This window comes from Hylobates moloch, unplaced genomic scaffold, assembly GCF_009828535.3.
Source record: "Hylobates moloch isolate HMO894 unplaced genomic scaffold, HMol_V3 SCAFFOLD_9, whole genome shotgun sequence".
Classification (NCBI taxonomy): domain Eukaryota; kingdom Metazoa; phylum Chordata; class Mammalia; order Primates; family Hylobatidae; genus Hylobates; species Hylobates moloch.
Genome location: NW_026652284.1, coordinates 115,030,052 through 115,052,884, shown reverse-complemented (window position 1 = coordinate 115,052,884; position 22,833 = coordinate 115,030,052). Strand labels below are relative to the sequence as shown.

General features: G+C 47.8%; 1 protein-coding gene across 3 annotated transcripts in view; it reads left to right on the top strand.

Moving 5' to 3' along the window:
* ZFAT (zinc finger and AT-hook domain containing) overlaps positions 1–22,833 on the top strand; it is a 240,521-nt gene that overhangs the window by 9,512 nt on the left and 208,176 nt on the right. The window contains exon 1 of one of the 3 annotated variants that reach the window (XM_058444407.1): positions 6,968–7,092. The exons of 1 other annotated variant lie outside the window; for it this stretch is intronic. Coding sequence is in view for 1 of the 2 variants with exons in the window: in XM_058444406.1 (XP_058300389.1) it covers positions 8,664–8,685 (22 nt within the window). In the remaining variant the exon portion in view is untranslated. Of the gene's footprint in view, positions 1–6,967; positions 7,093–8,579; positions 8,686–22,833 lie in introns of those variants that run through there. One more of the 3 variants, XM_058444406.1, reaches the window with a different exon arrangement.

Sequence of the window (22,833 nt, the reverse complement as noted above, 5' to 3'; positions counted from 1 at the left end):
GCACTTGCTGATGTTGTCATAAACATCTCTGAAGTGCCTGCTGTGTGTGAGGCCCTGTCTGGGCTGCATGCAATGGCCAAGGCATGAGCTGTTAGGTAGCTCCACAGCACTGCTCACATATCCTCTATGGGAATGGTACTCACAGGAGTTAGGCATTGAGGGCTCCTTGAGAGCTGTTCTGAAGGAACTCACAGTCTGTAAGGCAGACAAAACTAATTAAAATGAGCAAAAGGTCTGAAAGATACTTTAACAGAAGAATGTATAAAAATGGTCAATAAATGTATGAAAAGATGCTCAATATCACTAGTTCCTCGGAAAATGCAAGTTAAAATCACAGTGAGACACTACTACCTACCCACTAGAATGGTGAAAATTAAAAAGACAACCCCAAGTGCTGATAAGGATGTGAAGCAACTGGAACTTTGATACGTCATTGGTAGGAATGCAAAATGGTACAGCTACTTTGGAAAATAGTTTGCTGGCTTCTTACAATGTTGAGGGTATACTTATATATTAGTCTACTTTCATGCTGCTGATAAAGACATACCTGAGACTGGGTAATTTATGAAGAAAAAGAGGTTTAGGCCAGGCACGGTGACTCACGCCTATAATCCCAGCACATTGGGAGGCCGAGGCGGGCGGATCACAAGGTCAGGAGATTGAGACCATCCTGGCTAACACAGTGAAACCCTGTCTCTAGTAAAAATACAAAAAATTAGCTGGGCGTGGTGGTGGGTGCCTGTAGTCCCAGCTACTCAGGAGGCTGAGGCAGGAGAATGGCGTGAACCCAGAGGTGGAGCTTGCAGTGAGCCGAGATCGCGCCCCTGGGCGACAGTGTGAGACTCTGTCTCAAAAAAAAAAAAAAAAAAAAGAAAAAGAGATTTAGTGGACTCACCGTTCCACATGGCTGTGGAGGCCTTACAATCATGGCAGAAGGTGAAAGGCACGTTTTACTTGGGGGTAGGCAACAGAGAATGAGAACCAAGTGAAAGGGGAAACCTCTTATGAACCCATCAGGTCTCATGAGACTTACTAACTACCACGAGAACAGTATGGGGGAAACAGCCCCCATGATTCAATTTATATCCCCACTGGGTTCCTCCCACAACATGTGGGAATTATGGGAACTGCAATTTAAGATGAAATTTGGGTGGAAATACAGCCAGATCTTATCAACTTACCATAAAAGGTAGCAATCCTATTCCAAGAAAAATGAAACCTATGTCTATCTGAAGACAAGTATGCACATGTTCATAGCAGCTTTATTTGTAATAGCCCTGTCTTAGTCTGATTTCTGTTGCTTATAACAGAATACGTGAAGTTGGGTAATTTATAAGGAAAGGAATGTATTTCTTATAGTTCTGGAGGTTGAGAAGGCCAAGGTCAAGGGGCTGCATCTGGTGAGGGCTTTCTTGTTGGGTGGGTACTCTCTGAAGAGTCCCAAGGTGGCACAGGGTATCAATGGCAAGGGGCTGAGTTTGCTAATGAACTATGATCAGGACTCTCTTCCTCTTCTTATAAAGCCACCAGTTCTACTCCCATGATAACCCATTAATCCATTATCTCTTTAATTCATTCATGAGAGCAGAGCCATCATGGTCCAATCACATCTCAAAGGCCCCACCTCTCAACAATGCCACATTGGGGATTAAGTTTCAACATGCATTTTTGGAGGGAACATTGAAAGCATAGCAAGCCCCAAACTGGAACCAGCCCAAATGCACATTAGCTGGTGAATAGCTAAACAAATTGTGGTATATCCATACAAAGGAATACTACTTGGAAATGAAAAAGGATGAAAAAGTGATGCAGGCAACAACCTGGACTAATCTCAAAGTCGTGTTAAAGAAGCCAGACACAAAAGACAACACACTTTGAGGATGGGAGAAATTAGAACCTTTGTTCACTGTTTGTTGGAATGTAAAACAGTGTAGCTGCTGTGGAAAACAGTATGGAAATTTCTCAAAAAATTAAAGATAGAATTACCATGTGATTCAGCAACTTCACTTCTTGGAATATATTTCCCAAAATTGAAAGCAGAATTTCAAAGAGATATTTGTATACCCATGTTCATAACAGCATTATTCATAATAGCTAAAACTTGGAAACAAACCAAGGGATGAAAGGCTAAGCAAAATGTAGTATATACATAGAATAGAGTATTATTCAGCCTTAAAAAGGATGGAAACCTGACGCAGGCTACCACATGATGAACCTTGAGGCCACGGTGCACAGTGAAATAAGATAGTCACAAAAAGACAATTACCAAATGATTACCCTTACATGAGGTTCCTAGAATAGTTAAATTCAAAGAGAAAGAACGTAGGATGGTGGTTGCCAGGAGCTGGGGGAGGAGGCATCCGGAGTTAGTGTTTAATGGACATAGAGTTTTGGTTTTGTAAGATAAAATATTTCTGGTGATGGATGGTCGAGATGGTTGCACAACAACGTGAATGTATCTAATGCCGCTGAACTGTATACCTACAAATAGTTAAGATGGTACATTTTATGGGTATTTACCATAAACACACATTTACGTGGGGGTGGGGGGTGAGGGCACTGACTGAAGAGGCACCGGGAGCTTGGTGGGGGTGCTTGGGACTGGTCTGTGTCTTGACTGTGGTGATGGCGACACAACCCTGTCTCTTGATTTAAACTTACTCACTTGTACAAGGGTCCCTTGGACAGTGCTAGAAGCTTGTACAAGGTAGAGTAGGGGGATCAGTGACATGGTCACTGCCAGTCACTTCTGCCTGGGCTGGGCAAGGGGCTCAGGAAAGCCACAGGGTGATGTTTGAGCAGAGTGACCAGGCCAAGGGGGCACAGCAGGAGGCAAGGCAGGGAAGCATGAGGGAGCCTGACAAGGTACGCAGCCTCTGACTCCCCCTGGACTGGCCAGAGCTCCTCTGAGGTGGGGCAGTCACAGCCCACAGTCTGACAGTGAACCTCCAGGTCTTTGTGCGTTCTTTGTACAGGGGTCAAGGCCTGAGCTGCCGAGCACCAGGGTGGAGGGAGGGGAGTGTGCTCAGCCGGCCTCTCTCCTGCTGGAGGTGCCAGCACTCTGGCTGAGCCATCCAGTAGCCTCTGGCTTGCGAGGCCCTGCCCACGTCCTGAGTCTCTGCCTCCATCAGCAGGGTCAACTCCTCATTCATCTAGCCTGCCTTTCTCTCCTCTCCTTGGCCTTGCTTCTTGCTGAGTTGGGTGTCTGTGGGGTCCCCCACCTCAGAAATGTGGGCTCTGGGAAATAGCACCGGCTTTGGAGTCCCAGAGACCTAGCTTTGCATTTTAGACCTTGTGACTTCTTTGAGCCTCAGTTCCCATTACTACAAAATTGTTGCTAAACATGTCTTCATCCGAGGATTTTATTCTCTGAAGAACCAAATCAGGTGAGGTACACACTGGACTGGCTGGTGCTCAGGAAGTGTTTTTGAGGTGATCTTGAGAGTTCTTGCTGAGCAAGCCCATGTTGAACTCAATGCCTAAGACTCCATCAGAGGCAGCTTGCGGCTTTTCAAAGTCTGTCGGGGAGTATCACTGCCTGATGATGCACAGGACTTGCAGCTGTCCTTGGCCCCACTGCCTGTATGCCACTTAGCTCCCCACGGGTGCGTGCCAGCCCTCCGCCTGAGCCGAGGCTTCTGCCCTGGTGCCTTGTCCATCCCAACAGCATGAAGTTCCAGCACTCACATTCTTAACCACCAGAGAGGTTATCTACCATCATAGCTTCCACCGTGTCCCAGTGCTGTGTGAAGTGCTCTCCAGCCATTGTTCTCTGCCAGCGTAACTGCAGTTCTCGCATGTTGGGATATTATCTTTGATTTACAGACAAATAAACGGAGGGGCAGAGAGGTTTGGTCACATGCTGGTAGGTGGTCCAGCCAGGATTTGAGCTTTGGGCTGTCCAATCCCAAACCAAACTATGCTCTTTTCAGGCTACTGAGTGGACTCCGTCACATTTCTTGAGCACCTGGGCCATCAGCACTTCCCACCCTACCTCATTTAATTTAATGAGGACCCAGGGAGGCAGATGCTGTTATTGCCATTATACAGATTAGGAAACGGGCTCAGCAGGGCAGAGTCATGGCACAGAGTCCACTCCTCACTAGGAATGCAGCCAGACTTACCCAGGTCAGTGTGGTCCCAAAGCACAGGCCATGGGTTAGCTCCTTTTATTTCCTCTATTGTCATTGCTTTCATGTCTCTGTTCCTTTCCCTCTTTGGGCCTTATTGTTCCTTAGAGATTGATGGAAGCATTTCATACTTTGGGGTCATTAACCCTTTCCTGCCAGAGTTTGCTGTTTGCCCTTGTGGTGGGTTTGACCTCCTCTCAGGTGTAGACCCTGGTTTTATCCTCAGTTCCTTATGCAATGCGGGGAGGGAGTGGGGGCAATGATTAAGATCACTGGACTTTAGGGAAATGTGGGAATATAGAGATATAGTTGCAGAAATACGAGGTGCCCTGGAACACTAGGCTTTGATTCTGCCTTTTTAATGTTGATCTCACTCTCCTCTTTCTCCTGCTCTAAATTTTTAGAAGACAAAGTAATCAAGAAAAACATTCTGTACTTTTCCTTTTTAATTTTCTTTGGTCTTTGCTGTCTAATAGGAAGACTGTGTAAGAAATGCCCACAGAAGGGCTTGAATTGGGAAAAGAGTTGGTGATGGGAACTGATGGCTAGACATCAGGTAGGCAGGAACATTGATGGGATTTGGTGACTGCTTCTTGGTGCCCTTCCAGGGGAGGAGTCAAAGGTGAGAGGGTGGCCAGGAGGGTGCTGTGCCCTGGATCCCTGGGGGTGTTGGGAGGCTGGTTCTGTTGAGTGGGAGGAGAGTTCCTCTTTGGGACACAGTGCCTTTGATGGTTCACCTGACCTTCTGATGCTTCTACCAGAATGTCCCAGGGAAGAGGGGCTCAGGGCATGAGCGATTTGGGTGGGGCATGGTGTTTGGAATTCTTGGATGCAAGGAACATAGATATGATCAGGGCATTCTTTATTATTGGTCTTATTATTTTAGTTCAGAATTCCTTAGCAGGCCTACTGGAGTGTCTGAATAGTTGGCTGTCCTGTGCTGTCAGGTTTCCCCGCTCCCTCTCCTGGGCACGCTGTCTATCTCTTCTGCCTTCCCTTGCCTTGCCTCCTTCTCCTGCTGCTATTATTTAGGTCATTCTTTTTGTTTTTTTTTGAGATGGAGTCTCACTCCTTCACCCAGGCTGGAGTGAAGTGGCGTGATCTCAGCTCACTCAGCTCCACCTCTTGGGTTCAAGCGATTCTCCTGCCTCAGCCTCCAGAGTAGCTGGGACTACAGGCATCTGCCACCATGCACAGCTAATTTTTTTTGTATGTTTAATAGAGATGGGGTTTTGCTGTGTTGGCCAGGCTGGTCTCGAACTCCTGACCTTAGGTAATCCACCTACCTCGGCCTCCCAAAGTGCTAGGATTACAGGCATGAGCCACCGCGCCCGGGCCCAGTTGGGTCATCCTTCTGCGTGTTCCTGACTGGCCCTGGTGGCTCCCTTATCCCAGAGCTTTTGGAGTTTGCTCTGTGTGCAGTCTGAGCAGGTAGGAGGGACTATGTGACATAAGGGTCTGTTGCTCAGCACTGGGCATGTTAAATATTGTTGTGCTGGCTGGGTGCGGTGGCTCACGCCTGTAATCCCAGCACTTTGGGAGGCCGAGGCAGGCGGATCACTTGAGCCCAGGAATTTGAGATCAGCCTGGCCAACATGGTGAAACCCTCCCCCGCCACTTTTTTTTTTTTTTTTTTTTTTAGTTTTTAGTTTTTTGAGATAGAGTCTCGCTCTGTCGACCAGGCTACCAGGCTGGAGTGCAGTGGCGCAATCTCGGCTCACTGCAAGCTCCGCCTTCCAGGTTTACGCCATTCTCCTGCCTCAGCCTCCTGAGTAGCTGGGACTACAGGCGCCCGCTACCACGCCTGGCTAATTTTTTGTATTTTTAGTAGAGATGGGGTTTCACCGTGTTAGCCAGGATGGTCTGGATCTCCTGACCTCGTGATCCGCCCACCTCGGCCTCCCAAAGTGCTGGGATTACAGGCGTGAGCCACGGCGCCTGGTCGGTGAAACCCGTTGTCTACTAAAAATACAAAAAAAGGCCGGGCGCGGTGGCTCACGCCTGTAATCCCAGCACTTTGGGAGGCTGAGGTGGGCGGATTACAAGGTCAGGAGTTCAATACCAGCCTGGCCAAGATAGTGAAACCCTGTCTGTACTAAAAATACAAAAATTAGGCGGGCATGGTGGCGGGTGCCTGTAATCCCAGGTACTCGGGAGGCTGAGACGGAGAATTGCTTGAACCAGGGAGGCGGAGGTTGCAGTAAGCCAAGATCGTGCCACTGCACTCCAGCCTGGGTGACAGAGTGAGACCAACGGAGCGAGACTCCGTCTCAAAACAAAACAAAACCAAAAACAAACCAAAAAAATTAGCCAGATGTGGCGGCGGGCACCTTGTCCCAGCTACTCTGGAGGCTGAGGTGGGAGGATCGTTTGAACCTGGCGGGCGGAGGTTGCAGTGAGTCGAAATCGCGCCACTGCACTCCAGCCTGAGCGACACAGCGAGACTCGTCTCCAAAAAAAAAAATAAAAAAATTGTTGGATGAGTTTCCTGACTGAGGGCAGCTCAGAACCTTTAATATGCCTGAGAGAGATATGTAGAGTCCAAGTTTTTCTAGACGCCGGCGCTTCTCGCCTGCAGCCTCCTGGGACTGGAGCGGGCTCCCAGAGACCTAGGAGGGCCCCTTGCTGGGCGGGGGCGGCTACCAGCCTCAGGCCACACCCCCTCGGAGTGCTGGTTGGTCTGTGGATGGTGTCATGTGCCCATTCTGGGCCAATCAGAGCCTTCTGTGGAGGCAGGATGCTCTGTCCCACCTGGGTAGGGCTGTGGCCTTATTGGAGAGAAGCGCGGGTGGGTGGCGCCAGCCAGGGATAACTAGGAGGGTAGGACTTCCTAGGAGAGTGCGCGAGTCTGAGAAGGAAGGGTGTAGATGGAGAGGCGGTGGCCTCACCTCTGCATGCTCTGTGGGAAGCGGCGGAGGCGCCCAGCATCCCTCCTACTCTGCCCTTGGTGGAGGTTTACGAGGTAATTCTCCCGATGCGAGTTTCCACTCTGAACTTTCCTGTTGATTCCTGGGTGGCTTCAGAGGTGTCTGGGCTGTTCTCCACTCCTGGTCGCCTATAGCAACTCCTGGCAGGAACGCCGTGCTGCTTCGCAGGGTGGCCCGGGACTCAGGGGCTGTCTTGATTGGCTAGAGATGCGGCCTGGGCCTGGGGGGCCTCCTTGTTTAGAGATGGCCCGCGCCTGGGGGTGGCACCTCCTTGGTTAGAGATGGGGCCCGCGCCTGGGGGTGGCACCTCCTTAGTTAGAGATGGGGCCAGGGCCTGGGGGTGGCACCTCCTTGGTTAGAGATGGGGCCAGGGCCTTAGGGTGGTGCCTCTTTCGTTAGAGATGCGGGCAGGGCCTGGGGGCAGCTCCTCCTTAGTTAGAGATGCAGGCAGAGCCTGGGGGTGGCACCTCCTTGGTTAGAGACTTGGGCGTCTGGGTGGTGGCACCTCATTCGTTAGAGATAGGGCTTGGGCCTGCCCATGGGCTCCTCCTTGGTTAGAGATGCGGGTAGGGCCTGGGGGCAGCGCCTCCTTGGTTAAAGACCTGGGTGTCTAGAGGGTGGCACCTTATTCATTAGAGATGGGACTTGGGCCTGCGGATGGGCTCCTTCTTGGTTAGAGATGCGGGTAGGGCCTGGGGGCACTGCGTCCTTGGTTAGAGATGCCGCCTGGGCCTGGGGGTGGTGGTGCCTCCTTGTTTAGAGATGCAGACAGGGCCTAGGGGGTGGTGCCACCTTTGTTAGAGATGGCCCAGGCCTGGGGGGTGGCGCCATCTTGGTTAGAGATGCAGGCAGGGCCTGGGGGCAGTGCCTCCCTGGTTAGAGATGCCGCCTGGGCCTGGGGGTGGTGGTGCCTTCTTGGTTAGAGACGCAGGCAGGGCCTAGGGGCGGTGCTACCTTTGTTAGAGATGGCCCAGGCCTGGGGAGTGGTGTCACCTTGGTTAGAGGTGCGGGCAGGGCCTGGGGGCAGCACCTTCCTGGTTAGAGATGCCGCCTGTGCCTGGGGGTGGTGGTGCTTCCTTGATTAGAGATGCAGGCAGGGCCTGGGGGGGCAGTGCCGCCTTTGTTAGAGATGGCCCAGGCCTGGGGGCTGGCGCCATCTTGGTTAAGGTAATTCTCCCGATGCCTGGAGGGTGGCGCCTCCTTGGTTGGAGACGGCCAGGCCTGGGGGCGGCGCATCCTTAGTTACGGACGGAGGGCACGGGCCTGGCAGCCGGGGAGTGCCTCTTGCCTTTCAGAGACAAAGATGGAGAGAGCAAGGGGTGTGGGATTTGCTCAAGAGCGTGGCCAGGGGCCCTACTGGTAGCAGAGCCAAGGCTTCTCACTTCTCAGAGCGTCTGCGAGGGCCTTCCTGGCCGGGGTGCCTCCCGGGGAGGATGTGGACGCAACCCCTTGCCCTGGGTCTGGAGTGAGCTCCTCCACTGCAGCCTGGGCCATGGTTGCTTTGTCCTCCTCTGGCTGCTGCCTTCTTCTGGGTTCTCTCTGCCTGTCTCCCACCCCTGAAGCCCTGAGGCCCATCAGTTTGCGGTTCGACCATCCTGCTGTGGGCATGAGAATCCTCCCTTTCCCAGGTGACTTCATTTTCGTGTTTTTTTTCAATGTGGAGATGTCTTTTGAGAACTAATTTTCCAACTTTAAAAAATGAAGACCTTAGATATATAATGAGGCAACATTTAGGGAATTGTAGTTATCACTATGGTATAATACCGTAGTGATAACTACGGTAATGGATTTGATTGCTTTTTCTATTTAATACTCCGAATGTCTTCTAGGCTTTGGTTACATGGACACCTTTTATTCTTTGAGCCAGCTTGATTTGAGGATTCCAGTGGGGAGGGGGCACAGGAACACACGAGAGCTGAAGTTTCTGCAAGTAAAAGAGCATGGATCTGGAGCTTCTGGAGCGTTTAGAGAGGCAGGGAAGATCCAGCGGTGAGAAGGAGAGGCAAATGAACTAGGAGGATGGCTAAATGGAGCCTGTTGTGTGTTGACCTCTCCTTGAGATGCTCAAATACCGAAGGCATGTTGGATGTAGGGTTTGTTCTCATTTAACCTGTTATTATGACATAATTTATACTTACAGAAGAATGGAGAGAGTAGTACAAAAACTTTTCATATGCCCTTCACTCAGTCTCCTGAGTGTTAGTATTTTACTACATTGCTGTGTCCTCTCTCTCAGCCATAAGGATACAGTTGCAGAGCTGATGCCCCTTTGCCTGTTCCTAAGTATCTTTGGTGTTTATTTCCTAAACACAACGACATTCTCCCATATAACCACATTTCAGTTATCAAAATGACAAACAGCATCAGTGCATTGTTCCTCTTGAGATGTCACTGATTTTCCCAGCGACACCCTTTATGGCGGAAGGACACCTCAGCTGCGCCGTGCGTTCCAGCATCATGTGTCTTCACTCTCTGAATGTGGAGCGCTGCCTCTGGTCTTGTGTTCCACGACATTGATATTTTTGTGGAGTATAGGCCAGTTATTTTGTAGACTCTACCTCCCTTTGGCTGTGTGTAATGCTTCCTCATGAGTGGATTTAAATTCTGCATTTCTGGGCAGGAACGACGCAGAAATAATGCTGCGTTCTCAGCACACCATAGCAGGAGGCATGTGATCATGGTTTGTCCCATTACTGGTGATGCTACATATTTGAGGAGGTCAGGTTTCTTCACTGTAAAGTTACTGTATTTCCCCTTTGTAATGAAATGCCTTGTGGTGAGCTATTTGAGACCGTGTGTTTATCCTGCTACTCCTCACTCCAAGGACTTTCTTCATTCAGTAGTTTCAGCACCCATTGATGATTCTTGCCAGAGTTGGTTATCATCAGGATGGCTGCCACGTGATGGGTGTCTAATTCCGTCATTTCTTCCGCATTTACTAGTTGTCTTCTCCCACCCCCCCGCCCCGTTTTATTGAGGTGTAATTAACAAAAATTGTATGTAAGGTGTATGATGTGATGCTTTGATACAGGCATACATTGTGAAATGATTATTACAGTCAGCTAATTCACATAGCCGTACCTCACATTGTTACCATTTTGTTTTACTAGTTGTCTGTGTAAGCAAGAACGTTCTCTTTTCCTTTATTTATATTTGTGTAAACTCGGGAATGCTTATTTTAGTCAGTGGTCTGTAATCTTTTCTCATTGTTTAATTTGGTGCTCAGATTGCCCCATATTTGGCCAGTTGTGTTAAACTGGGCCTTTGTGTTCCTTCAGCATGCCCCCGCTTTTATGAGGACTTCCTTACTTTCTGGTACAAGATATTCTGGGCTCATTTTGTGCTTTCCCTGTTCCAGCTCTGGAATCAGCTATTTCTACAGGGAGACCTGGTTTCTTTTAGTGGAGAGTGGCATTTAGAAATGGAGATCTGGGAACTAGGTGAGCTGGGTGTCATTGCCTCTCCGCCCTCTCAGAAACACAGCTAGGAAACAGAAGTATATATGTACATATATGAGACATACATGTATCTAAACTCAAGACACACCTACACAATCTATATTTCCTTCTTAAAAATCATTGAGTTCACATGGATTTTTCCAGTTGTAATTCAACAACACAGTATATTCTATCCTCTCTCCTTTCCATATTGATAACTCCCTTCTCTGACAAAGAAAAATCTGGATCTCACTATCCATAATATAGTTACTTATTTTCTCAGTCCTGGACTATACTAAAAATAGTTTCAGAACCAGGAAACCATGTCTTTGTGAAAAAGAAGCCCACTACCTAGAGTTCAGTATTTAATTAGAGCTCTTCTTCTCTTTAGCCCGAGGCATCTAGTGTAAACAGCAGTTTCCAAAGTTACTTGGGTTGATCGTCTCCTATTTCAGTGCAATTATGGTTATTCATTTAAAGTATGGTTTTGTTCATTTGTTTGTTTGTATTTTGTTTTAAGATTTCCTCCCATACTTGTTTATTGTATTTACTTTCCTCCTTTGACTAGGTGAATTTTGGAGGTGAGCGTATTTCAGTGAAAGGACTGAGTTTCGCTTCTTTTTGTTTGTGGGGCATGAACAGAGAATGGCAGAGGGCTGAAGGTGTAAGTTTCCAGGAAGGAGTAGAAGTCCTGGGCGGCTGTGGCCCTGAAGGGACTTACCCCATTGAGGTAGGGCTGGGGCGCAACTGCTGACACCTGGATTCTGAAACCCTTCAGCGAGAGTCTGTCTTCCAGTGCTTTGTCTTGGTTCTGGTTTCTCTTCCTTCAAACCAACATTCTGATTTGCATTTATTCCCATTTTGTACATGAAGAGTCAGAGGGTCAGAGAAGTTGTATTTTCTCCTCTGCTGGGGATTGGACTGGGGGCTTTCCCACCCTGAGCCTGATCTTTCTTCCTTGGCACACCATCTTCTTTTTCTAGAAAATGAGCATTAAGAATGACTTAGTTCAGGCCGGGCACGGTGGCTTACGTCTGTAATCTCAGCACTTTGGGAGGCTGAGGTGGGAGTTAGAGACCAGCCTGACCAACATGGAGAAACCCTGTCTCTACTAAAATACAAAATTAGCCAGGTGTGGTGGCTCATGCCTGTAATCCCATCTACTTGGGAAGCTGAGGCAGGAGAATCACTTGAACCCAGGAGGGTTCAGTTAGTTCAGTTAGTTCAGATTATTCTCAGGGGTTCTTAAGTGAACACTCTGGAAATGTTCTGGTCTTCATGATAAAGGAAATGCAGGTAAATATCTTTTATAGCTTTAACATTGATCTTTTAAAGCACTTTACTATATTTTGAATTAAATGATATTGATGATTTTGGAGCTTACAATCTATTGAGGGAGACAGGTTAAAACAATAAGCACAGCATTAAATACATGATTACAAATTGTGGTCATATTACAAGGCAAATAAGCAGGAGGGAGTACCAGAGACCTCATTAATATTGAAGGGGATTTACAAAAAGTCTCTCTGAGAAAGCTAGGATGGAGCTGAGACTTGAAGAATGAGGTTCCTGAATTAATAAAAAGTCTGAAAACCAGCGAGCAAGTGCTTGCTTACCCTTCCTCCTCACCTTGCAAAATTGCAAGCCTGCAGGCCAGAACAAGCTGCCCTGTGGCCAGAGTTTTTTGTCTTTTATCGCCCCCTAGGGGACATGTGTGTGAATGGACCTGCTACAGGTGGCTTGGGAGACACTGTGTCTGTGGAGGCCCCCGCTGCAGCGGAGACTGGCCGCCTGGCCACCACCACAATGCAGTCCCCGCCCGAGCATGGGGCTGAAGGGCCAGGATGCCAGGCCTGCAGGAGAGAAGACCCAGGGCCACTGGATAGCTTGTTCAGATGCTTACAGCACTTGGCTATGGGAGGGACTGGCCTTGCCAGGGACACCCTGAGGCTGTACTAGCCTAGTGTGGTGAGGGAGAAGGGGGGCAGCCTTTCTGAGGCTCCCAGTGGTGTAAACATAGGTGGCAGCTGCCCACAGTGATGCCTCTGCATCGAGGGGAGAGCCAGGTAGGACTTTCTGACCTTGTTTAGACACCGGCTGGGAACCGGACTTGGACACTCCGTCCTTTCCAACAGCAAGAGTCTACAAAACTTAATATAAATAACACCACAGTCCTGTAAAATTATTCTCATGAACAAAATGGAATTGCTTATTTATGTTCCTGGAGGGGAGGGTCTGTGTCTTCCTCATATCTGATTGCACCTAGCATGGTGAGTGACAGATGTCAGGCATTCATTTAGTGTTGAATTATGAGGCCAACACACATAAATTAAAAGAATTCTGCTTTTTTCTCCTAATAAAAACTGAACAGCCCAGATATTTGGAGAATACATTAAATATTTATTTTATATTTTGGTTACCAGGAAAAATGGGCCAGATCATTTTGGTAGGCTGGGGATGGGTTGAGGGGATGGTTTGGAGAATTCTTCTTTTCTCAGTGACTCTCCTTCCCTTAATTTAAAGCTCTATTCTGGAATTTGAAAAGACCCTAGACACATGTAAATACTAAGGGGAAGTTCTTTCTTCAGGATTTAATTTGAAAATCAGAACATTTTATATAACTGAGGCCAATATAACTCAGGCCAATCTCAGACTTTCATAAAGTGGACATTTGGAATTGAATTTGTATGTTTTCCACATCTGCCTCCAGTTCCTGGCCAGCCTGTTATTTTATCTCCTTGATCAGGACCTCAGGATCCCTGAGCACACAGTCAGCTTTTAAACCTGTGACAATAATAAATGAAAATGTTCGTCTGTCATCTGCTTCTCCTGTAACAGTGCGGAGAGGGACTTGGTCTGCAGGTTCTAAGTCTGCTAATTCTTTGTCTCGATTTTCCTAACTCAGTGAATCTCAGAGTTTGAGGGTGGTGGAAGCCTTCTTCTGCCCTGCTGGAGGTCAGGGAGTAGAACCTGTGTACTGCATTTCTCTCGTCTGCAGGGAAAAAGTTGCCTGGTATTCTGGAAATAATGTGAATACTGGGTTCGTGTCTAGTCCAAACTTTGATGTGCTGTAGGTGAAAAATAACACATTGGCTATTGAAGACTTAGTACAAAAAATTTAAAATTTCTCATTGGTCTTTGAAAATGGATTATAAGTTAAATGATTCTATTTTGGATATACTGGGTTAAAGAAAGCATCATTAAAATTATTTTTTCTTGATTATTTTTATTTTAATATGGCTACTAGAAAAGTTTAAATGACATCAGTGGCCACGCTGTTTATCTGTTGGAGAGCCCTGGCCTGGACAAAGCATCCAACCGCTTGCCCCATGCTTTCACAGGCCTGGGCTGGAGTGGGTGTCCTTGTGCAGAGTCCCACATCTGTCTGTGTCCTCCACTCTAGGAGGTGTCCCTGGCAGGGGCCATCTCCAGGATCAGTGTCTAGCACCTTTTGAGAAAAAAGTAGCTGTTGACTGAATTCGGCCTTATATATTGTTTTCAAGCCTGTTTCACCTGGTAGATTGAATACCTTGACCGCTGGAAATTCTACTTGTTTTTCTCTTTCATGGCTCCCTCTGCTCTCTGTCGTAATATGCGAATCACATCTTTGTTGAATTAAAACATCCCTGAATTAGGGGAAGGAGGCTGAGTAGAGTCAGCATTTCTAAGGACTTGGGTTTTGTCTAGCAGGAATTCTCACCCACCGTGGTGTTGATGCAGGGCAGGTTCTTGGCTTCGCTCAGGAGGGAATTCAAGAGTGAGCTGCTGGTGGTCGTGGAAAACAGCTTTATTGAGGCAGTGACAGTGTTACCGCTCCGGTGGAGCAGGGCTGCCCCGCAGGCAGAGCGCCAAGAGCAGCAGTGCTTTGCAGCCAAGTTTATACCCACTTTCAGTGACTTGCTAATTAAGGGGCAGGTTATTCAGAAATAGCTAGAAGGCGGGTGGTAACTTCCGGTGTTGCCATGGCAAGGGGCAGTAACTATTGGGTGTTGGCATCACAATGGTAAACTGTCACGCTCTGGTGGGCGTGTATTATGGTGATAGGCAGTGAGAGGTGCTTTAGGCCCCTCTTCCCAGTTCTGGCCAGTCTTCAGTCAGGTCTGGAGTTGAATCCTGCCTGCCTTGTACCTCAGTGTGATGTTAGTAAACTGCTGAAACAGGGAAAAGGGCAGGCAGCACCTTCATCTGCTGTGTGCCAGGCACTGTGTTTGGTGCTTCACTGGAATAAACTCCTGCATCTTGAAGACCCCAGGAAGCAGAGTGAGGAAACCATGGCTGGACACGTCTAATGAACAAATGGGTTGAATCCCACCTCCTGCAGCTCTTGGTTCCCTGGGGCTGCAGCAAGCTCTTATTTGGTCCCTTCCTTCTCTTGATGGGTTGAGGATGAGATGGGATAGAAAATGCGGGTAGAATTTGAGGCCCCTGAGGGAGAGGGTGGAGGTCGAAGGTGGCATGTGTGGGACCCTGAACGAGTGTTGTCTTTCCAGAGCTGGAACTGGGTGGCAATTCCCTGCTCCCTCCCAGAGCTCCTGACAGCTCCTCCAAGCACCTGCTGTGGCTCAAACTCTGGAAACCCAAGTCCTGGCTCCTTTTCTTCCTTTTGTTTCCTCCACCTTCCTTCTCCCCTTCCTTGTGGCTCTTTCTCTTCTCCGTTCTTGGGATTTGGATCCCTGATTTCTACTTTTTGTCATTATTGTTGCTGTGTTGTTTATATTGTCTCTCAAAAAGCTTCTGAATTGCCTGTGTCTTTGGTTTCCCGAAAGAAAGTATGTGTATGTTTGTGTGCGCATGTGTGCTGTATGTGCATTTGTGCATGTACACACATGTTTTGTGGGTGCATGTGTGCACATGTGTATGCTAAAGAGAACAGACAATTTTTTAAATCCAGAAATGTTCAGCTGGATAGCTAAAGCTACCTACTGGGTCCCTAGTTGCTTCTGCTGTCCGCTAACACACATCTATACAAATACACATACACACACATAAAACATACACATGTGTGTCTGTTCTCTTCAGCATTGACACCATCTTTAGCAGTCTACAAAGCCCTTTTCCCAGTATTCCCCTACATAACACCCCCACCACAAGATTTCCCCCACCGCCCGTCATTCTTACCAGGGCAGCTGTGGTTATCTCCATTTTTGAGTTGACTCCCTACAGATTCAGGAAGGGAAAGGTGGCTCCAGTCACACCGAAGTGGCTGATGCCATGGGGTTTGAACCTAGGGCTTCTGACCCAAGCTCAGTGCTGAGGCTGGCTTTCAGGCAGCCCTTTACTTCAGAAACAAGACGAGAGGCAGGCCGGCCCCACGGAGGAACAGAAATACACTAAAGCAACGCAGACCAGCAGCTGGCAACCCGGATGTGCGGTGGTGATGGGCATTGCTATTTCTCCCCAATACGCTAGAAGATGGGAGAGGATTTTGCTGCTTTTACTTTTGATGTGGAAATGACCACAGAGACTTGGTTACTTAGAGGCATCACATGAGAGCTGTGGGTAGGCGGCTCTTCGGGGCCACCTCGTCAGTTTGCAAATGGGGAGCTGTGCTGTCCAGGGTCTGCAGCGGGACAGGGGATGTTCCTGTACCCTCAGCGCTTCCCACACATCTGCTCTCGGGGTGGGGGGCTGTTCCTGTTTATGTAAAATGATTTGTGTTGCTTTCCTGAGGGCCACATTTTAAAGCTGTGATTATCGTGTTAAATGTGAATATATTCCATTGCCCAGGGGCTCTCATTTTGAGAGTGCTTAAAAATAACTTAAAAGAATTTATGCCAAGTTTCAACATGGAAGAGATGTGTATGCATAAAATTATAATGCAACTGTTGGCCCAGCCTTAATTATAGCTGATGCTGAGTATTTCTCATTTTATTTTGTTAATCCAGCTTCAGCAAAGAAACACCCACGGGATTTCTCTCTTGCGTTTAATAAACACGTTAACTGTGTGAGCTATGGGAGTTGGCATATTCATCAGCATTTTATGAGATGCATGATAATAATTTCACAAATTAGGGGTGTGCATTTATTGGAGCTTCAGTCCACTGAGCATCAGAGCTGGAAGGGAGGCACCTTGGAGATGATTTATGGGCAGGGGAGCAGCAGGAGGCAGGAGGGTTGGTTCATATTGTGTCCCTGCAGGGTGGAGGGGAAGTGGGTGCTGGTGGGTCTGCCCCACACCCTTGCTTTGGTTCAAGATGCTCTCTCTGTCTCTCTGCACGTTAGCCTCTGCATAAGGCTTGAAGACTACGTTCCACTTTCAAACACTCCAAGGCCGCTTTTAATTTGGGCTGCTCCTCTTTCAGAAGAGACAATGAGGGATAAAGAAATTCAGAGACGTATGCAGAGTCCATCCATTGGAAGTGTGGGAGCCATTTAGTTGCTGGGAGGCCTGGGCTCCTGACCAGGCGGGTACCCCTTATGATGCTTCATGTAGAATGGTGCCTCTGAGGGGCCAGGCACTAAGCTAGGCACGTCGTCTTCGTGATGTCCTGCCGTCCTCTCTACAGCCCTGTGCAGAAGGAAACTGAAGCTCAGAGAGGCCAAGTATGTGTGCGCAGGGTCACGCAGCTACGAGGGTCAAAATAGTGTTCCGATCTGTGTTGTTTTAAATGAGAGGTTCACTTGTGAATCAGAATATCGTTTTTTTTTTTCTATATCTTTTCCTTTAAAATTTGCTGTTCACATTTTCTTAGATTAACGTGTAACATGCATGTAGAGAAGTATGCATAGGATAAACAGCTTAGTGAATGTTTGCAAACTGAACTCACTGCATAACCAGTGAGTAACCAGTATCACATCTGGAAGCAGAACTCCCCTGCACCCCAGAAGTCTCTGGTCCCAGCCCCCAACCCTGGATAACCAGGACTCAGGGCAGGGTGGTTGTGCCTTCCTTGTAGCCATGTCAGTGGAAGCATGCCACCTGGACCCTGGGTTAGCCTTATTCCTCTCCGTGTCATTTCTGTCACATAGAAATGTGGGCATACACGGGAAAGCCCGTAAGAGTTGAAAATAACTTACTCAGGTTGAGAATTGGCCAGGTGGCGGCCAATCTGTGGTCAGAGTTGGTCTGAGTTACCTGCTGGGGCTGGCCAGGGCACCTGAGCTGTCAGGGCAGCTGTACCCCCTCTGGGGACCAGCAGCAGCAGCAGCGACTCCACCTAGGAAGGGCAGCAGGGTCTGGTCCTGGGCCAAGGATGTGTGTTTGGGTTGTAGCCCTGCTGTGTGCCCACCTGCTGTATCACCTTGTAATCCCCTACTTGGCCCAGTCAACTCATCTTAAGATGGGAACAGCAGCCCCTCACTTATGGGGTTAATGTGCAGATTAAGTGGGGTGATGGGGAAGGCACAGGCCAAGAGTTAGGCAATCAGTAAATACTAGCCATGTTTTTAAAAATTATGGCCTAGTCAGATGTAGTGCCCTGATGGGCCACGGGAGGGTGATGTTAGCACGTATATGTCGCCCTCCCATCGATGAAGGTCTGTGCTTTCTGCCTGACAGTAACTCCCAGTGTTGTTTTGCTAAAAGACTGTCTGCCTCTTACCTGGTGGTCCGCTGTTCCCTGGTTCTGGACCTGCTGCCAACCTGTGCAGTGGGCATGCTCATTAAGTATGTGGTCTGGGGTGGGTTGGTATCACTTACATCTGGCATACTGTTATTTTCCAGCTGTTGCTCCCCGAAATGAATTGCTGTAGTAAATTATAACACAGCAAAGTCCCCTTCTCCATGTAGCTACTTTTCTTAGTTGTAATTAATCATTTGAAATGTCCCTCTAACCATGACGCTGGCTGTGGGCTGGGGAGACCAAGACTTGCATTCCTCGCAGTATTGCTCCCTGTGAGCATTATAGGAAATAACAAGCGATTCCCCGTAGCAGGGGGAATCGTACTACCAGGTGGGTGGGCAGATGTAGTGGTCGACTTGGAGGGTCTTGGTTAAGTTCTGGCTTTTTAATTGATCTGGCTGGAGGCTCTTTAGAAGCTCACTAACCTGAGCCCCAGGTTTCTCCTCTGTAAAAAGGGGATGATGACGGTGGTGGTGGTGATGGGGATGACACCATGTACTCGGCTGTTTCACAGGACAGCAGGGAGGGTCCAGTGTGGTCACTAATAGGAACGTCCGTGTGAGCAACAGGAGGCAGTGTAAACACCTCCTTGCAGCTGGCGGCTGGGGCAGGGGAGGGTGGGGGTGCCATGAAGTCTTGATGTCTTCCCCTCCTTCCCATGGCTGACGCATGGAAACTCCTAGAACACCAGCTCTGGGAGCTCCTGTGCCTTTTCCTGGCTGGCCTCCTGTAATCCTGGTGGGCCGTCTGATCACCTGGGCACTCCTCGCACCCAGCCCACACATTTGCAGCTCTGGAATCTGGCACTTTGAGGCTAGGCTGCCCACACCTGCCACACTCACCAAGTTTCTCGTTGCAATGAATGAAACTTTTGTGCCAAGAATGCCTTTTCCCCACGTAATCTAAATCTATCTTGCTACTGGTTAAACTAGTTTCCTGTCTTCTTTTATTTTTTGGGTCATTTTATTAATCAAACATACCTTTATTACATAAAGGAAGGGAGAAGTGTAAGACATATCCCTACCCTGTCCAGTCAAACGTCTAATCAGTGTCAAGGAGAAATACCAGGAACCCAGCAGCTGTGTCTAGAGCTGGCGTGTCCCTATGGTGTGGGCAGCCCTGGCCTTGATCTCAGTCTTGAATGAGTGTTTGGTCCTGACCAAGACAAGTTGACGTGTCTGAGGCCAAAGCTGTCTGGGGATCAGTAAGTCTTCCTCCCCTGAGAGGGAGATCTTATTATTTTGTCATTTGCTATCCCTTTATTTCTAACACCCACGTAACGGTGTTTTTTAAAATTTAATTTTTCTTGGATTACACATGTAATTCCTGTTGTGGAAGATCTGAAAAACTCAGAGAAAATCTCTAAACTAGAAAATTAACACTAATTGTCATCCATCTATCCAAGCCAGGCACTGGTATGGGGTGTTAGGGAGCTGAGTGGATGGGCAGAAGGTGCTGGGTCCCCTTCTCTGTCCCTCTCAATGTCCCTCTCTCTCTCTGTCTTGTGGTCTGCGTGTCTCTGTTTTATTCAGACCAGTTTCCTTGGCTTTTCCCCTGTAAGTTAACAGCTTTCCCCTAGTCACCCAAGTGGAAAGCCTTTTATCAGAAATTGCAAATTGGCAACCCGAGGCCAGACCTAACCTGCAGATTTGCTTAGTTTGGTCTGCAGAGGCTGCAGAGGTTTTTTTCTTTTCTTTTTTTCTTTCCCAGAAAAATCTTATTTGATGGCCAGTGCTTAAAAATCAGGGGACTCCAACTACAAATTCAATATTTGGGCCTCCATTGACTAGAACTGGGAGGCAGCTGCCCCATCAGACAGGGCAGGCTTTCTAAGTGCCCCCACCCCCTGTCTCCAGACCTCCGGGATGGGCCTCCTGCTTGCTGGGCAGGAGCTTCTTGCATCCATTCCTGGCCTGGTACTGGTCTGCGGGGGTGTGGGGGGACTCTTGGTGGAGCCGCCGCAGCTCTCATGTGCCTGCCCTGCCTTTAACCTGTCCTCTTTCCACACTCAAGGCTCTTCCAGCAGGCAAGCTTCTTGGTTCTGCCCCCTGTGGCTGCGTGGCTTCCACTCCCTTCTCCTTGCCTTCCTCCAGCTGTCTGGCCACCTCCTGGAGCAGTTCAACTTCCCCTTTTCTGACAAACCCCTTCCAGGTGCTCCAGCCACAGGGATGTCTGCCTTCTCCACACATGCTCCTGTGGCCTGTGGTTAGTATGTTCATATGTAGATGCGCACACATACAACCTGCTTTCCTACCTAGTTTTTAAGCTCCTTGTGATTCATCAAGTAGCTGTGGAACTATACAGGCCTGTATTTCATTCTTAGGCAAGTTACAACTTTCTCATGTGTAACGTGGGATAATCATATCTTTGTGTCTGACACATTAGCAGAGCTACTGTGTACAGCTGTGCAGGTTACACACTGCACAAAGGAGCCACTTCTTTTTTTTTTTTTTTTTGTATCCTCCATGCCCTCAAGGGAGCCACTTCTAAGGGGGCTCATTTCGCATAGTGAATTTGTATGTTTATTATGAGTTTTCCACAAATGGCTGCAAAGTGTCTTGTTCCAAGAAACTCAATATATTATGACCATTTTCTGACAGGGGGTGCTAGTGTCTTAAGGAAGGGTGCGTTTGTCCAGTTCTCACAGAGGTGCCTTAAGGGCAACCCAGCTCATCCAGATCAAATGTGAGAGGGAGTGCGAAAGCTTCTGGTACTCAGGAAATGTTTATCTCCTCTCTCTTGAAAGTAGGGTTGTCATTCTGGCATAGAGGTGAGCTCAGAAGCTGGGCTTACAGCTTGAGTGTGTATGGCGGGCAGAGTGGGGAAAAAGGGCCTCACAGGGGAGGGAGCCGGGGTTGGGAGCCGGAGTTGGGAGCCAGGCTCTCCCCAGCTCACATCCAGCCTGCCCAGCTATGTGGAAATGTTTCTGAACTTCATTGATTCAAATACATTTTAATTTAATTTAATTTAATTTAATTTTTGAGACGGAGTCTCACTCTGTCACCCACAATGGAGTGCAATGGCATGATCTCTGCTCACTGCAACCTTCGCCTTCCAGGCTCAAGCGATCCTTCCACCTCGGCCTCCCGAGTAGCTGTGACCACAGGCAGGTGCCACCACGCCTGGCTAATTTTTTGTATTTTTGGTAGAGACAGGGCTTCGCCATGTCCCTTAGGTGGTCTCAAACTCCTGAGCTCAAGCGATCCGCCTGCCTTAGCCTCCCAAAGTGCTGGGATTACAGGCATGAGCCACCATGCCCGGCCAGACTTAGATTTTAGCATCTCTAAGATCAGGAGGTTGGTGTGGTGAGAAACTAGTGTCTCTGAGTTTATTTGGCAGCGTTTTTATCTTTTTAGTGGTATGTAAAATATCCATGCTCCCTAAAGTAGATGTTGTCTTAGATTTGAGGAAATACAATAATAAAACCTATTTCACAGGATTGTCGTGAGAATTAAATAAGCCTCCTATGAGCCTCTGGTGGTGCCAGCTCATGGTGAGGGTTTAATTTAACCTTCATTCTCATCAGCTTCTTCCTCTTTCAATGCCATTGTTTTGGTTACAGCAAGTTTTCCCTAAGTATGATGATGGTAATGAAATTGATGACGTAGTTTATTCACAGCTGATTAAAAGTTCTGCAAGATGAGCTAAATGTAAGGAAAATGTTTGTTCTAACCTGAGTCTCTTCCTGAATATATAAAAAAGATATTTTAAACTGTACTCAGCTGCACATGTGAGACTTTATTGATTCCGTTGGATGTGGCAGCAATCCGGCTTTATGTTGTTAAAATATTTCCATTCCTATTGGGAAGCTGCTGGCCCTTATTAAATTAATAACTTAAGGGCAAATGAAAAACAAGAAAACAAAAGTATATAACTCAGAAAGAATTTGCCACCCTACTCCTCTCCTCATAAGATAGATAATTTAATAGGATCTTAGTTTTGGTTGTTGTACTCTCTCTAAAGTTCATAAATACAAGTAAAAGACAGTTACAAAGTAGGGAGGATGATTTATACTAATCAAGGAGAAGAAGTAAGAGATTTTTAATCTAGAGCTTTTAAACAGAGTAATGTACTAGTCTCATAATGTAGCATTTTGTCTTCTTGAGGGCATTGATAAATGGTTAATCATTTTGTAATAATAAGATCATCTAGTACTTATTGAGTGCCTACTGTGTCAGCAGCATCATCGCTAAGGGGAAGCTGGCGTTGGGCTGGTGAGGCTGTCACTGCAGGTACTGATACAGGTGGTATGAAAGGCAGTGGGCAAAGGTGTGGCAAAAGCCAGCCCTTCAGACCCTGCCTCTCCCCACCAGCTGGTGTAGAGGGTACTGGGCCTAGGTGTGGGGTCCACAGCCCTTCAGACCCCAAACCTCCCCACCAGCTGGTATAGAAGGTACTGGGTAAAGGTGTGGGGTCCACAGCCAGCCTTTCAGATCCCAAACTTCCCTCCCAGCAGAGATGGGCACATTCACTGGGCTGCATTCTGGGTGTGCCTCTGGGAGCTGCCTGCCTCTACCTTTCTGAGCCTTAAGTATCTTCCAGGGTAGTTGGGATTGACTGGGATCATGGATAAGCCACCTAGCAGTGTACATAATCTTCTCAAAATTATTGTTTGTTCCAGAAGGTCCAGACTCTTTTTGTATGCCACAGTTATTTTTTTAAATGTGTATTTTGAAATTATAGTTTCACAGAAAGTTGTAAAGATAATACAGAAGTCTCACGTACCTTTTACCCAGTTTACCCAAAAGAGGTTTACATTTAAAAAATAAATATAAAA